The sequence below is a fragment of the Choloepus didactylus genome, chromosome 7 (genome assembly GCF_015220235.1).
Source record: "Choloepus didactylus isolate mChoDid1 chromosome 7, mChoDid1.pri, whole genome shotgun sequence".
Classification (NCBI taxonomy): Eukaryota; Metazoa; Chordata; class Mammalia; order Pilosa; family Megalonychidae; genus Choloepus; species Choloepus didactylus.
In genome coordinates this window covers 52,826,637-52,840,946 of record NC_051313.1, presented here as the reverse complement: position 1 = coordinate 52,840,946, position 14,310 = coordinate 52,826,637, and the positions used below count along the sequence as shown (strand labels likewise).

The window sequence follows — 14,310 nt, the reverse complement described above, 5'->3', positions numbered from 1 at the left end:
GATATCTGTTGAAATCACTTTAATTTATCAAAGCGTTGTCATCTCCTTCTGGCGGCCAGCAATCCACCTGCTTTAAGGCGAGAAAAAAAAAAAAATACCCCTTTTGGCTTCATTGGTAGGAGGTCATTTAGCTGTTAGTCCTTTGAAAACGAAATTGCAGGAAGGCGAACTCTGAGCCGCCAATCGCATCGTGTTCTCTTCCTGAGATTTCAATATAAACAAGCTGTATTAACTCCAAATAGAATTTATCTTGCACATTGATGGAATGTGTCCTATATGCTTTCTCCCCCTAAGGCCTCATATTCACCACTCAAATTTTAGCAGGCTTCCTTTGATAAATTACTCAAAGTAATCCCTGAAACAGCTAGGCTGCCTGGGTGAGGTGGTGTTAGAAGTCTTCAAGCCGTGCCTGTCTATAAAATATTCACTTGTCGACTACAAAGGGGGGATCATTTTTAATGATGAGATTCAGAACTGAAAGAAAAGTGGAGATTAATATCCATGAATTCAAACAGTTTCATTTCAAATACTGAACTTGGAACATTACATCTCACTGTTTTAAACAGTAGTGAAGATAAAATAGAATAGTGTTATGTGAGGAGTGGACAAACACAGAGTTACTAAGCATATGAAGAAGGGGTGATGCAATTGTTAGGAAACTTCCCCTTCTTCGAGACAGTGATATGACATGGAGACAGATGCACATTTAGGAACTTGGAAAATGTATGTGTGGATAGTAATTTAAATGAATCTATATGAGATGTTTTTATTCAGGAGACAGTATGTTTCCACATAATTAAAGATATTAATTTTTCTCCATTATTTTAGGTAACTGTTTACTACATCTCTTCCCAAAACTGGCAACTTGGAAGTGCTATTTTCCATGCTCCCTTATAAGTGCATCCCTGAGGCTGCAGTTCTTAACTTTAAGGCAGCTTTCATTAAAGCTGTCTCATTCTGTGACTTGGCTGTTTAAAGCTGAAATCTGAAGTCGGGGCCTCAGTTTTGTCATCCTGTAGGCCCACAGCAAAAAGTTCCTTGCAAAAGTGTGTGTGTGTGTGGGGGGGGGGGGGTCTCTCCACCAAATCAAATAACCGGTGGGAGAGAGCAGGAGAGCAGAAAGCATGGGAGTGAATGACTGGGACAACAAGGGAACAGAGATTCAAACAATTCTTTGCCAAGATGGAGACATTAAAAAAGAAACACCAGTGGGCAGATTTACCCTAAGTTTAAACCAGTTCCTGCCTTCACTTCCCCCACCTCCTAAGAGAGTTCCCTTTTCTTCCTGATTTCTATTATCTTTGTACTACATAATTAAGAACTAAATTAAGACCCATCAAATAAATACCACTTCCTCTCTGGTTTAATAATTGTGTACTTCCAGCTCAATGTATGGGAGTGATTACAGAGCGGTTTTTTTTTTTCTAATTCCTGGTTCATACAAATACATAGATAATATTTCACAGATAATGGGTGTGTTTATTAGACGAATGAGTTAATACGTTAGAGTTCAAGTTAAGAGTGTACGCAGACTGATTTCATTTCTGTTTGGGACTTGGATTATGAGGCTGGAGGCTGCCGAGACCCAGGTCGGGTTTACTCTCTAGAGGAATGTGAAAGTGTGCGGGTTTAGCCCGGATACGTGGGGTTGTTTCCGGTTGGCTCAGCACAGCCCGGCAGGAGGGAGTATGCACCATTGCTTCAGACCAGCCTTCCAGCTAAGGATATCGACGGAGCAGATCCCTTCCTCGGAACCTAGGGGAAGGAGCTGGGCTGGTGCCAGCGGCAGAATCTCCTCAAAGAGGGCCTCGAGCCTGACCTTGAGGCAGGGTCCCGGGGACCCGGGCGGCGAGGCCTGCATGAACCGCGGGCTCAACCGTTGTCCTCACTAGTGATCTCCCGGAACTGTGCTGGCGTGAGGGACATATCAAGACGCCTTGTCAGTTCAAAGCATTTTAGGGTTGTTTGAAATCCTCTTCACGTCAATGTAAGCAGCCTCTGTATTTGAACAGCTGCTTTGAACAGTGAAAAGGAATGAGCTGAATCAAAACCTGAAGGTGTCTGCCGGAGACACCTTCAGTGTGCTTTTATGCGGACGGAGAAAGGCAGGGCAGACAGGCGGACTCTGCAGAGGAGGGGTCAACCCCAAAGAAAGGGGCCCGCGCCGGAGGAGGGGGGTGGTGGGAGAGAAGGGAGGGAGAAAGAGGGAGGGCGGAGAGGCCTCCATCTGGAGCTAAAACCTGCAAGAGCCCAGGTTCCGGAAGCCCCAGGGAGGCGCCGCGCCGGCAGGCAGACTGGGAACCCGAGGCCGCTCTGGACTCGGCGTCCGCGCCAACCCGGCCCCCAGCAGCCGAGCCCGGAGGCGGGGGAGGGAGGAGGGAGATGGTGCCCGGAGCTGCTGTGCGCGCCCTGCTCCGCGGGTTGCTTGACTGGGCCTGTTCCGAGGGTGGGGGTAGGGTGCAAAGACCAAGGCCCTCGGGGAAGGGCAATGCTTTGTGTTTCCCCTGGGATTTATTGGGCGTGTTAACCTGGTACAACTACCCGGGCTTACTCTGTTGGGAACTTCTCGGCTCCGTCGTCCGCCTGAGAAATGAGGCCGGGATGGGGGGGGGGGGGGGTAAGGTGGGGGTCTGGAGTGGACATCTGGGACGTCAACGTGGTTGGATCTCCGAACAGTAATCGTCAGTGAAATCCCATCCCAGACAGGAAGTTTTGGTGTCCACCTGCAGCCTATGTTCGCACCCTACCGCCCAGCGCCCCATGCCCGGGATTGAGAGGGGTGATAAAAGGGGACTCTTCGAGCTAAGGAGACCGGACAGTGGGAGCCCGGCCGCTTTGCTTCCTTGGAGATGCGTCTGGAAACCTCTTTCTTCCCCCGAAATTTATCACCCCACGGGCTGCAAAGGGCCTTGTCCCTCGAGAAATGTGAAATCAAATCCAGGAAAAAAAAAAAGACACCTGCCCCAGGAAGAGTTGGGGCGAGCTGCTGAGCACTCGGATGCTGCGGTTCCCGGCAGCCCTGATCCTTCCATCCGAAGGAGCGCTGAGCCTGGACGGGAGAGCCGAGTGCCTAAAACGCGCGCGCGACACGGGGCGGTACAGAGAAGGCGGTCCTGCCAGCCGCCCGGCCCCTCCACTCCCTCCGGGAGAGACACGGGTGCCAGCCGCAGAGTCTGCGCGCTCCGAGGCTCGGACTCAACCAACCTCCACCCCCGCCCAACACTCTCCCCTCCCCACTAGCCGGGCAAAGTTACAGAATTCAGCTCCCGGGCGCGAGGCCGGAGAGGCTCGGCGCTTGCGCTGGAACCCGGCGCCACGCTGTGTGCTAGCCTTGCCGCGCGGGTGCGCGCGTGGGGGGGGGGGGTGCAGGTTCTTCCTGCTGGCGGTCTAGGGCTCGCCCCTCCCCTAAGCATTTCTCTCTCCCACACACGCTCATAAACACAGAACACGTGGAAATTCTCAGCCAAAGTGCCTTGCCCGGGCGGGTGCTCAACGTGGTGATTTGTAAACAGCTCAGCCACTCCCCAGAGAGCTCCGCTCCTTGTTAGTCATGATGAATTCTCTGGCCCGCTTCACTCTGCTGTCTCGATTAAGGCGATTGGAGGCCCCAAAGTGCTCCCCCTGAGCGTTGATTTGGCTTCTCTCACAAGCTCACAACGCGTGGGGCCGGGGGTGGGAGATTGGAGCGCGATTCACTTTCTCCAGGGTCTTTGCTACCCAGCAGCGACTTTTTGATTAGCTTTGCAGAGTCCGTGCCGCACAGCCGGCCTAAATGGCGGTCCCACAGCTCCAGCCACCGTTAGCGCCCGAGTCCCTCCTACAGGGATCGCAGGCTCCGAAACCTGTGGCGGGCACTTGCTCCCGGTGGCGAGGGAACTGAAGGCGCGACGCGCTCACGCTTGGCACAGAGCGCTTAGGGCTGGGTACACAGTCCCGCGATCTTGCCTCTGGAGGTGACGGCTAAAGGCTGAGCAGGGAGTTTGCCCACTGAGTGGCTGAGAGCTGGGTTAGACCAATTTAACCACTCGCTGGCGCCCACAGAAGTTACTGGTTAGTAAGGTTCTCTTAGCATCAATGCATCTCTCACACTCGTCCTCTCTTTCGAGGCAGTTAACGGGAAAGTCGCGCTGAAAAGCTCCAGGAGCGGAGGAAAACGCGCACGGAGTCCCCCGCCGCCCGCCTTGACGGAGTGACCGTGGGCCGCACCCAGTGGCCGCGCCCGTCGCCAGCGCTCCTGCAGACTCGCAAGAGGCAAATATCTGCTCACGAAGGTTCCTAGTTTTCTAAAACCAAACTGTACGCGCACCCAAGTGTGTGAATCTAACAGAGAGACTAAGTTTTGTTTTCAGTCCAGACCGCTGCACAGTCTGAGCAGACAAGTCCGCGCCTTAACCGGAGCGGCTCACCAGCCATGACGCGAGCGAAGTCTGCCTCTCGCATGGTCTTTTAGCCGAGGGACTGGGGAAAAGTTGGGCCCGGAACCTAAAAAAGAGATCGCCTGCGTTAGCGGCGGGGTGGGGTGGGAGGGGAGGATCTTCATTCTGGTCAAAAGAGTGCCCACACCCTGGAGCAAGAGGCAACTGGGCACTGAATTCTAACCGTGGGGAAAAAGGAGACTGCAACTGGGGACAAGTCTGGTTCCTGGAGCTAGGTTTAAGAGACGCTGGTGTGTGTTTATGTGTCCTGAAGTGAATAAAAATCCGACTCCCGCTGGCTCATTGCGACCCAGTCTTTCTCCTGCTCCCACCCCCTCCCCCCACATCCTATTGAGAGAAGAAGGTGGACCCCACCCCCCAATCCAAATCCTCCAAGTGGCAATGGTCGATAACAGCGCCGCGGCCGCCCCCCTACCCGCTTTTTTTGCCTGGGAGACAGAAGGGGGCGGAGCCCGTCCGAGAGGGGCGGAGGAGGCCGGGTCGGGGGGAGAAGAGGGAGGAGTAAGGATGGAGAGAAGCTGAATCGCGAGGCGAGGGGTGGGGGGGACCCAGAGGAGGAGGGCAAGGAGGACTAGGCGCCCAGAGGAGAGGGAGGGGACAGCCCTGCACCAATCAGTGGCGCCGGCCTAGGAGGTTGCTAGCGGTATCCACGTAAATCAAAGGGCGCAGAGCCAATGGGAGGGGGCGGAGGAGGCGGGGCCCAGGCGCGTGCCGCTGCGAGCGGGTTCTGCCAAGAGAGCGGGAGAGAGCTGGAGAGAGCAGGGAGAGGGGGGAGCGCGGAGCGAGTCTGAGAGTGAGCGAGAGCGAGAAGGAGGGAGAGAAGGAGAAACAGAGCGAGAGCGGGCGGGCAGGCGGGAGGCGGGAGGCGGCAGCAATAGCAGAAGCAGCAACAGAAGGCGTTGGAGCGGGCGTCGGAGCTGCCCGCTGGGATAGAAAGAGAAAGGAGAGAGAAAGAGAGCGAGCGAGGCAAGGGAGCCCGAGGCGAAAAAGTAACTGTCAAATGCGCGGCTCCTTTAACCGGCGCGCTCAGTCCGGCTCCGAGAGTCATGGCGACCGCAGCGTCTAACCACTACAGCCTGCTCACCTCCAGCGCCTCCATCGTGCACGCCGAGCCGCCGGGCGGCATGCAGCAGGGCGCGGGGGGCTACCGCGAGGCGCAGAGCCTGGTGCAGGGCGACTACGGCGCTCTGCAGAGCAACGGGCATCCGCTCAGCCACGCTCACCAGTGGATCACCGCGCTGTCCCACGGCGGCGGCGGCGGGGGAGGTGGCGGCGGGGGCGGGGGCGGCGGCGGGGGCGGCGGCGACGGCTCCCCGTGGTCCACCAGCCCTCTGGGCCAGCCGGACATCAAGCCCTCGGTGGTGGTGCAGCAGGGCGGTCGCGGCGACGAGCTGCACGGGCAAGGCGCCCTGCAGCAGCAGCACCAGCAACAGCAGCAACAGCAGCAACAGCAGCAGCAGCAGCAGCAACAGCAGCAGCGGCCGCCGCATCTGGTGCACCACGCCGCCAACCACCACCCGGGGCCCGGGGCATGGCGGAGCGCGGCGGCCGCAGCTCACCTCCCGCCCTCCATGGGAGCGTCCAACGGCGGCTTGCTCTACTCGCAGCCCAGCTTCACCGTGAACGGCATGCTGGGCGCAGGCGGGCAGCCGGCGGGGCTGCACCACCACGGCCTGCGGGACGCGCACGACGAGCAGCACCACGCCGACCATCACCCGCACCCGCACTCGCATCCGCACCAGCAGCCGCCGCCGCCCCCGCCTCCCCCGCAGGGCCCGCCGGGCCACCCCGGCGCGCACCACGACCCGCATTCAGACGAGGACACGCCGACCTCGGACGATCTGGAGCAGTTCGCAAAGCAGTTCAAACAGCGGCGTATCAAACTGGGATTTACCCAAGCGGACGTGGGGCTGGCTCTGGGCACCCTGTACGGCAACGTGTTCTCGCAGACCACCATCTGCAGGTTTGAGGCCCTGCAGCTGAGCTTCAAGAACATGTGCAAGCTGAAGCCTTTGTTGAACAAGTGGTTGGAGGAGGCGGACTCGTCCTCGGGCAGCCCCACGAGCATAGACAAGATCGCAGCGCAGGGGCGCAAGCGGAAAAAGAGGACCTCCATCGAGGTGAGCGTCAAGGGGGCTCTGGAGAGCCATTTCCTCAAATGCCCCAAGCCCTCGGCCCAGGAGATCACCTCCCTCGCGGACAGCTTACAGCTGGAGAAGGAGGTGGTGAGAGTTTGGTTTTGTAACAGGAGACAGAAAGAGAAAAGGATGACCCCTCCCGGAGGGACTCTGCCGGGCGCCGAGGATGTGTACGGGGGTAGTAGGGACACGCCACCACACCACGGGGTGCAGACGCCCGTCCAGTGAACTCGAGCGGGGGGAGGGGCAGAGCGCGGGGCTCCCCCTCCCCTTCCGTCCGTGGCCCCTTTCCAGCCCCCCTGTTCCTTCTAACTTCTGATTGTTCTTTTATTTTTAATTATTTCCCCGTCCCTTATAAAGAAAAAAAAGTGATCAAGGAAAGCAACTAAGGCACTGGACTATCCTTTAAACGGTAGCAGGTGTAATGATGTGTTTTGACCTTTACAGGCGAGTACCCAGGCAATGGAGTGGAATGTCTCATAGAGAGAGTGAGGAGTGTATGATAGAGAGAGAGAAAGAGAGATGATAAGCACTGAGATAAATAACTGGCAAAACTAAATAAATTACCAAAAAGAAAAAAAAATCCGTAAACCGTGATAAACACAAAACGCAGCTTCCTGATGCTCGGAGTTGGCACATGCTGCTGTGTTTATTTAATGTGGATCCCCATCAGCAGAGAGGAAAAAATACACACATTCTTTGATGTAGGCAAAATTTAACCACATAAATTTGCACTGCAAGAAAATTGGAGTTTACAACAAATTCATGAAAAATGCTTTTTTCTTTCTCCCCACCGTTAACTTTGAAATTTTTTGTTTTTGTTTTGTTTCGTTTCATTCAGCGGAGTTGAAGCCAGCTCTTGGCCGCTCTCCTTTCCAAATGCTCTTGCGTTGTCCCTTTTCTTCCTACTGTTGGTGAACTTTGGTTACCCTTAGACCCCCTCACATTGGTGTAACGTTTATTTGTTCATTTTACCAAAGCAAAACGATTGGCTTCATGGAAAAGAAATATATTTCTGCTTTCAAGAAATGTGCATGATCTACCCGCTTTATCTGAGGCAGGAATACAGTTGGGAATATATAAAAATGAGAACCAAGTATTGGTTATACTACCAGCCACAAAGTAAACTTCATTTTCATGCAGTGTTTTGGGGGGAGGTTATGCAGGAGAGAAAAAGAAAAATCAATAGTGAGTGACTGATTGCTTCATTTTATCAGGCAGGCCCATTGTGAACCAGCTCAAAGGAAATGTGGAGGTTAAATATATTTCCAGAGTTGTCCAACAGAAAGTGGCACTTTGAAGAGAACTAGAGAAATATAAATCTTCAGACACTCCTTTATAGTTCTCTGCCTTCAGTTCTAATAACTTAATTATGAGGAATTAAGTGCTGACAGCAGCTGTTAAATTTTGTTCCTCAAATAGCCTTTAAAAAAAAAAAAAAAACATAAAGAAAATAACCCAGAAACTTAATGGTGTATGCACAGACTGTGTTTCTTAGGACACAAATACCCACATGCATACATAGAATATCTCCACTGAGTAGACAGGTTTTGTCTTCACTGGCTCATTTGTTTTTCAAATCATATTTAGATTCCCACACCCTCTTCTTCCACAATTTATTGCAGAAAATACTAGTATGACTTGAATGGCTTTTTTTCTTCCCTCTTTCACTAGGAAGCCAAATGAAGTGAAAAAATTGATATTTTCAATCCTTCCTTTTCTCCCCTTTGTTAATAGTTTTAAGTGTGTTTTTGACCTTATTTTGATGGAAAATGGTTAACTCCCAAAACAAAAGACTACTGGGAAATCTAGGAGAGAAAAAAACAAAACCTTGTAACTGTATTGAAAATAAATACCATTAAACTGTGATCAGTTAAAAAAAATTTTTTAAATCATCAGCACAAAAGGGCACTAGAAGGGAAAACACTTTTTATTAATCTTAAAAGTTTGGGGGTTTTATTTTCTGATTAGGTATTTGACAAATTTTTATTTTAAAAAATTAAACTCTCACTACCATAAAATTACAGTTCTGCTTCAGATTAGCGCTGCACTCTGTAGTTAAGGTTTTAGGAAATACGTTTTATATTGTCTTTTCAAACACCTGTGATTGTTTCATTTTCAATGTTTTTGCAAGATAAATGGTGACTTATAATGGGCATATTTATTTGCCTTTATTTCATTTCCCCCAACGAATGTCACAAGGAGATGGGCACCGAGCTGCTTGAAGGTGCATCACGCTGCTTGTTCCTGAAGTGTGGGGATTGGCCCTTAGTGAAGCAATCCAGAGCAGGGCAAATAGCCAATGGTAAAGGGAGGAAATGAATTTTCAGATACTTATTACCAAGTGGGTAAGGTCAAAAGCTGGAGTTCAGGGGATGTGTGTATAACTCCTCTAACTCTCATAGGTTTACTAAGAAGAAAGTTACCACTGAACCTTACCACTATGTATATATGTTTAATATCTGTCTTTTGAAATGCAGAAATAGTTTAAATGTTTCTTTGTCTATTTTTCTTTTTTTTTTTTTTAATGCTACCCAGGGAAATATTTTCATATCATTTTTAAGTGGCCTGCCTCAATGTATATTTATTTCTTTTAAAGCAAAAAGGTTCTGGAAACTGTTTTTCTGTAGCTTTAAATAAGTAGGTGAGCAAAATCTATATGGGATGTAATTTTTTTTTTGGTTCAGTCTCTTTAAAAATAATTTGTTTTGGTACATTTGGTTGTGCTTGTGGGGAAAAATAAAAACGCAGAGATCCTTATATATTTATGTTAAAGTAATATTTTATTATCTACATAAAACAGAAATGCACAATACCTTCATAGTTTGTTCTAATTATTGAAATATCTTTATTTTATTTTTAAAGATAGTGCCAACTTTTAAAGGGGGAAAAAAACCTAGATCTTATACTGACTGAGTTTGAGTTGTGTGTAACGCACTTCCCTTCCTTTATACTTCATGAAGTTTTGGAATAAATTTTATGCATATACTGCCAGGTTTCATGTTTATAACTTTCAGAGCTTTTTAAAATTGAGACTACTGTTCTGATTCACTTTTCTTTGCAAAAACTATCAGCCCCAAATCTTTCAGTCTTACATGTGTAGCAGTAATCGAAATGGTCATTGGATTTGAGCTTCAATTTGCCATTTGATGGTCTGACAAAGGGATGTTTGTTCACTTTAAATATATGCAAGTATCTCTGCATATTCTTTCCAGATTAGTTTTAATTTATCCAAATGTGATTTTTGGGGAGAAGCATCAATGGAACTGGTGGGTTTTAATTTCTAATTGCATGTCCTCCCATAATTTGGGATGTACAGAAAGGCAAGGTTTAGTTAAGGGGATTATTTTTTTTTAATAATGAACAAATACCTTTCAACAAAAGAATAACCATTACAATATGCAATATGTTTGTTTACCAAGTGGTCAGAAATAGGTCCTACATATTATTCCTGTTAGGTTTCCAGAAAAGGATGGATTGAGCAATGGTTTATACAATACTGTTTATTTCTCATCAGACAAATAGGCTCTAAAACAAGAAAAAAAGGGACGTATGGGAGATAGCCAAGCCGTGATGCTAATAACAAATTATTTCAGGCCCTCTTAGATGGAACACTACACTTACCAAAATCAGTTCTAAGGTTAGTGAGAAATCGAAGCAGTGTTGGATTCATTTACAAGTTTGGTGATATATTTAAAGTCTTCCTTGGTACAGTGGCTTAATAAGTATAAAGGTCTATTTTGAAAGGTATTTTCTGGGCTTATTACATCTGATCATCTTTTCTAACTCCTAGTCAATACTACACGGGTCCCAAACAGATTCGGCCAAATGATCTTATCAATAGTCTGGATGAGAAGTGACAGAAAGAAGAAGTGTTTTGTGACCGCAGACATGCTGATGGGTAAAATGTTTAAGCTGGGTATAGATTTGAGTTCTGGGTCAATACCGTCCTCCATTGTAGGCAGAAAACAAGCAGCATCTGCCCTCTGCAGGGCATTTTAGTGGACCTTGTGAAGGCTTTTTTGTTCTTAGCCACAGGGGCTACTGACTGGAAACCATCACGTGTTAAGCGGACAGACTGTGGTTTGGGATCCATGCTTGCCATTCAGATCCTAGGGCTACTCAGGCAGTTTCGTTGCCGGTTTGCGGAAACTACTACACACTAAGGTGAAAAACCCCATCACTGCCACCGCAAAAAAATTGTGCGGCAGTCTTCTGTAAGATGTTGGGTAGCCACAATGACAACCTCTTTCTTTCCCCTAAAGACAATAATACAAAAATATGGCCACCCTGAAAGAGCCCCCAAATTTCCTCAAAATATATCCTTTTTAAATTGATGGTGTGAGATGGGGGAGAAATGGGAATGTGTAAAAGAGTTATGTTGAGGTCAGATGAAGGGAATGGCCACAAATAATAGAATGCATGGCACTTTACTTCTAAACACTCTCGTTCCCATGAAGTAACCCCCTTTATATTTCAGATGGCAGCAACAAAAGCAATCTTCTCTTCTCCTTCCCCTCCTCCTCCTACCAGACCGCGTACTGGTTGGCAAATTTTCTCCTGAAATGGCTCTGATAAAGGCACTCATCTTTCTATCTTTTTTATTTCTCCAAAAGCAACATGAAAGAGATGTAACAGCAACAATGGAAAAAACTGGCTTTTGGGTGCATTGGTACCTGTGCATGTAGGTCTATGTGTTGTGTTCGTTGCCTTTCATTTGCCTTGTTTTGAAAGCAGTTTGAGTAGTCCCAGGGAGCTGGGTGAGAGAAATTATCTTTTTATCACTGGTCTCTGTGATATGTATTTGTTGATTTCTCATCAATTCATAGAACTCTGTTCTAGATTCTACTGAATTCTTGGACATGTCTGTTAAAGAATGAGGTAAAGAACAACTTATCCAGAAAATGAAAGGATGGTGAAGGGAGGGTCAAAGGTAAAAGTGTTTTCTTGGGTCTGCTTGTATATTTCAGTGAGTAAGGCAAAGGGAACTGTGCTTATTTAAATTAAAAGAAAAAGATGCATCTTGAAGTACCATGAAGTACTATGCATCTTGAAATACGACTTAATGGAATGTACAGCTAAGTTTTATATAAATAGTTTCCCTTTTCAGGAAAGTTTACTTTTTAAACTTTTGAACAGGAAGAATGATGATAGGAGAGAACCAGGGTTCCAGATACCTATTCCCACCACTTTATTCAGGATGGGAAACAATACAAAAGTGGCAGGGGCCTGCCACCCAGCTAGCAAATCATGGAATCTACTGACTCACATTTGCAGAACTCAGGCCAGTGTTATTTCAATGCCCCCTTATCCATAGGTGGGCTAAGGGAGCACCCCCAAAAAATGGCTCTTTAGCCTTCTTTAAGGCTTTGCTTGGTTATAGAGATAAAAAAGCAACCACAATATTTTCACATTCTGATGTTTGGTGGGAAGCTAGGAAATTTCTTCCCTCCTTTATTTTTTTCAAAAGGTAATTAAATTTTTCATGTAGTACCTTCCCTTTACCCTAATAACAACTCTGCTTGGCTTAGCTGTTAGAGATTTTAGAAACATCATAATCCATCAAAACAACCCTGGCTTCTCTTATTGTTCCTAGAATTCTGGTTGTTGATAACATTAAGATGTGTTAGTACTTTTAAAAAAATGTCTGCAATGTTATTTAATACACCAGTAAAAGTGCATCTATATCTTAAAGTTTATTCCTTCCACGTCTTTCTGAGTTTTTATAGCTCTTTGTCTGGGATTTGTGGGTGGGGGGAGAAACTTCCATGTGCGGTGTGCATGAGGAGCCTGGACTCTTGGAGTGGCTTGTAGCTGGCGGCAAACAGCTCTCTGCTCTCAGAATGGGGAGCTGTCGCCTAGAAGAGAGAAGGAAATAAATGCCCCACAAGGACGCACTTGCCACTGATTTTCGAAAGACAGAGGAGTGTTAGGACCCCATCTGAGCAATATGGAGGGGACTTTAATTGTTATACATTGTATATGATTAACTCTCCGTGTGCCGAACGACAGCAGGAGGAAACCTCGCTGTCGAGTAATTTGAATCAGCATCCTCTTGATTTGGAGTATGTAATTTTCCTCCCACTCGTGAGTCCTCTGGGTTCGTTGTTTGAAAAGAAAATAAAATCGACACACCAAAAAATATGGCCATAGAATTTGACAGACGAGTGGGGAAAAAGTTTTTGTGGGTTTCTAATACAAATTAGTCATTGTAAATCACTGGGCTTTTATAAGGTTCAGGCAAATCCATATGGGTAATGTTAGGAGCTCATTCCCTTCCCCCTGTTAAATCTCTTTCCGTTAGAGGAATTTTTATATTCCACAGCACATGATTCTGAAGAGAATTATTTGACATTGGTAACTTTTTGTTGTTGTCCCCCTAACAAAATATCCGTTCAAAGTTGTTTTAGTGCCTTTGCAGAGCCTTTGACTGGGCCAGGCTGGCAAGCGTGCCGCCCGCCAGCATCTGGGACGGAAAGCAGGAGCCTGGGTCTCGCAGCGCGCCCCCCACCTCAGGAAAGGAAGGCCCAGACGGCCTGGCTCGTCCGCCCAGAGAGCAGAGAGAAGTGAAGGAGCCGGGCATTCTTATATGCACCCCGCTTCTGCCCAGCCTGGCCTTCGCTCTGGGACGCTGCAAACAACCCCTGTGTGTTTGCCTGGAAATCCAGGCTTCTCTGCGTCTCCCCGGGCTCCGACGCCCGGATCTCAGGAGAGGGGCGGGCGCAGCCCAGACGTCGCGGGCCATTATATGTTTCTCCTTCTCCAGGGAAATCCGTATAGGGGCGGGGCGGGGGCGACAATCGCTAGATTCACTCACCCCAAGCTGAGGCTAGATGTGGTGAGGAGAAAGGCAAATGCTTTGGGGTCGCCGTCCTCAGGGAATTTGGACGTAGACGCGACGACTTGGCAGCGCCTCTCTGGGGGCGCCCGTGGCTGGGGCAGAGGTGCAGTGGGGTGCGGGGGTGGCTGGGGGGTGGAGGGCCCAGGAGCGAGTGAATCTCCTAGCTTTCTGCCCGCGCGACTTTTCCTCCGAGCTCTGCAAAGTCGGGCCCAGGAAGTTGTTCCTGCATGGGTGAGGGAATCGTGGAGACGGTGCCCCAAGAGAAGAGGGTAGAGGAGGCAACTGCAGGAAAATTGGGGAGGAGAAAGGGAACTGCTGCCTGTGAAGTAGAATGATTTGGGGTTTTCCTGTTGGGGTGTGGGACGGGTTGTGGAGAGAAGAGCCGAGAGCTGACAGGCGAAGTTCTGAAGCTTGTGCTCATCAGCTCCCACCCCTCAAACTTCTTGGCTGCGCTTGACCTCGGCTCCTGGCCTCCAATGGAGAGGAACCACTTTCCAAGTGCTGGAGCACGGGGAAAACGAAACTCCAAATCCCCGGAAAGCTACTATTCCCATCTGGGCCTGAAGTCGCTCTTATGGCTGTACAGGAGAAAAGTCAGTTCTCCAGCGAAGGGAACCTGGGAGCCTGTCTGGCCTCCCTGTCACCCCTCTCCAGAGCTGCGGGCCGCGACTAAGGAGGGTCTGCTCCGCAGGACACGAGGCCTGGCGTCCTTCTCCGCGGGCTGGGTACCTGCCAGGCTGGCGGACGCGCCTCTCAGCCCTCCGAGGCCCCTGGGAGGAGTTCGCCCGGCGGGAGGAAATCACACAGCGCTTAAAAAGCTCGCAGACCGGCGCTGGGAGTCCTAACGCGGCCTTTCGCCTACCAGAGGAGGCGAGGCCAGGCGGGGGCAGGGGCG

At 49.2% G+C, this 14,310-nt stretch overlaps 1 protein-coding gene across 1 annotated transcript; it reads left to right on the top strand.

Moving 5' to 3' along the window:
• Positions 1-5,267: 5,267 nt before the first annotated feature.
• POU3F2 (POU class 3 homeobox 2) lies at positions 5,268-12,218 on the top strand. Its single transcript, XM_037844543.1, has one exon. It carries the CDS (start codon positions 5,483-5,485, stop codon positions 6,800-6,802), a length of 1,320 nt encoding a protein of 439 aa, XP_037700471.1. The 5' UTR covers positions 5,268-5,482; the 3' UTR covers positions 6,803-12,218.
• Positions 12,219-14,310: the final 2,092 nt, after the last annotated feature.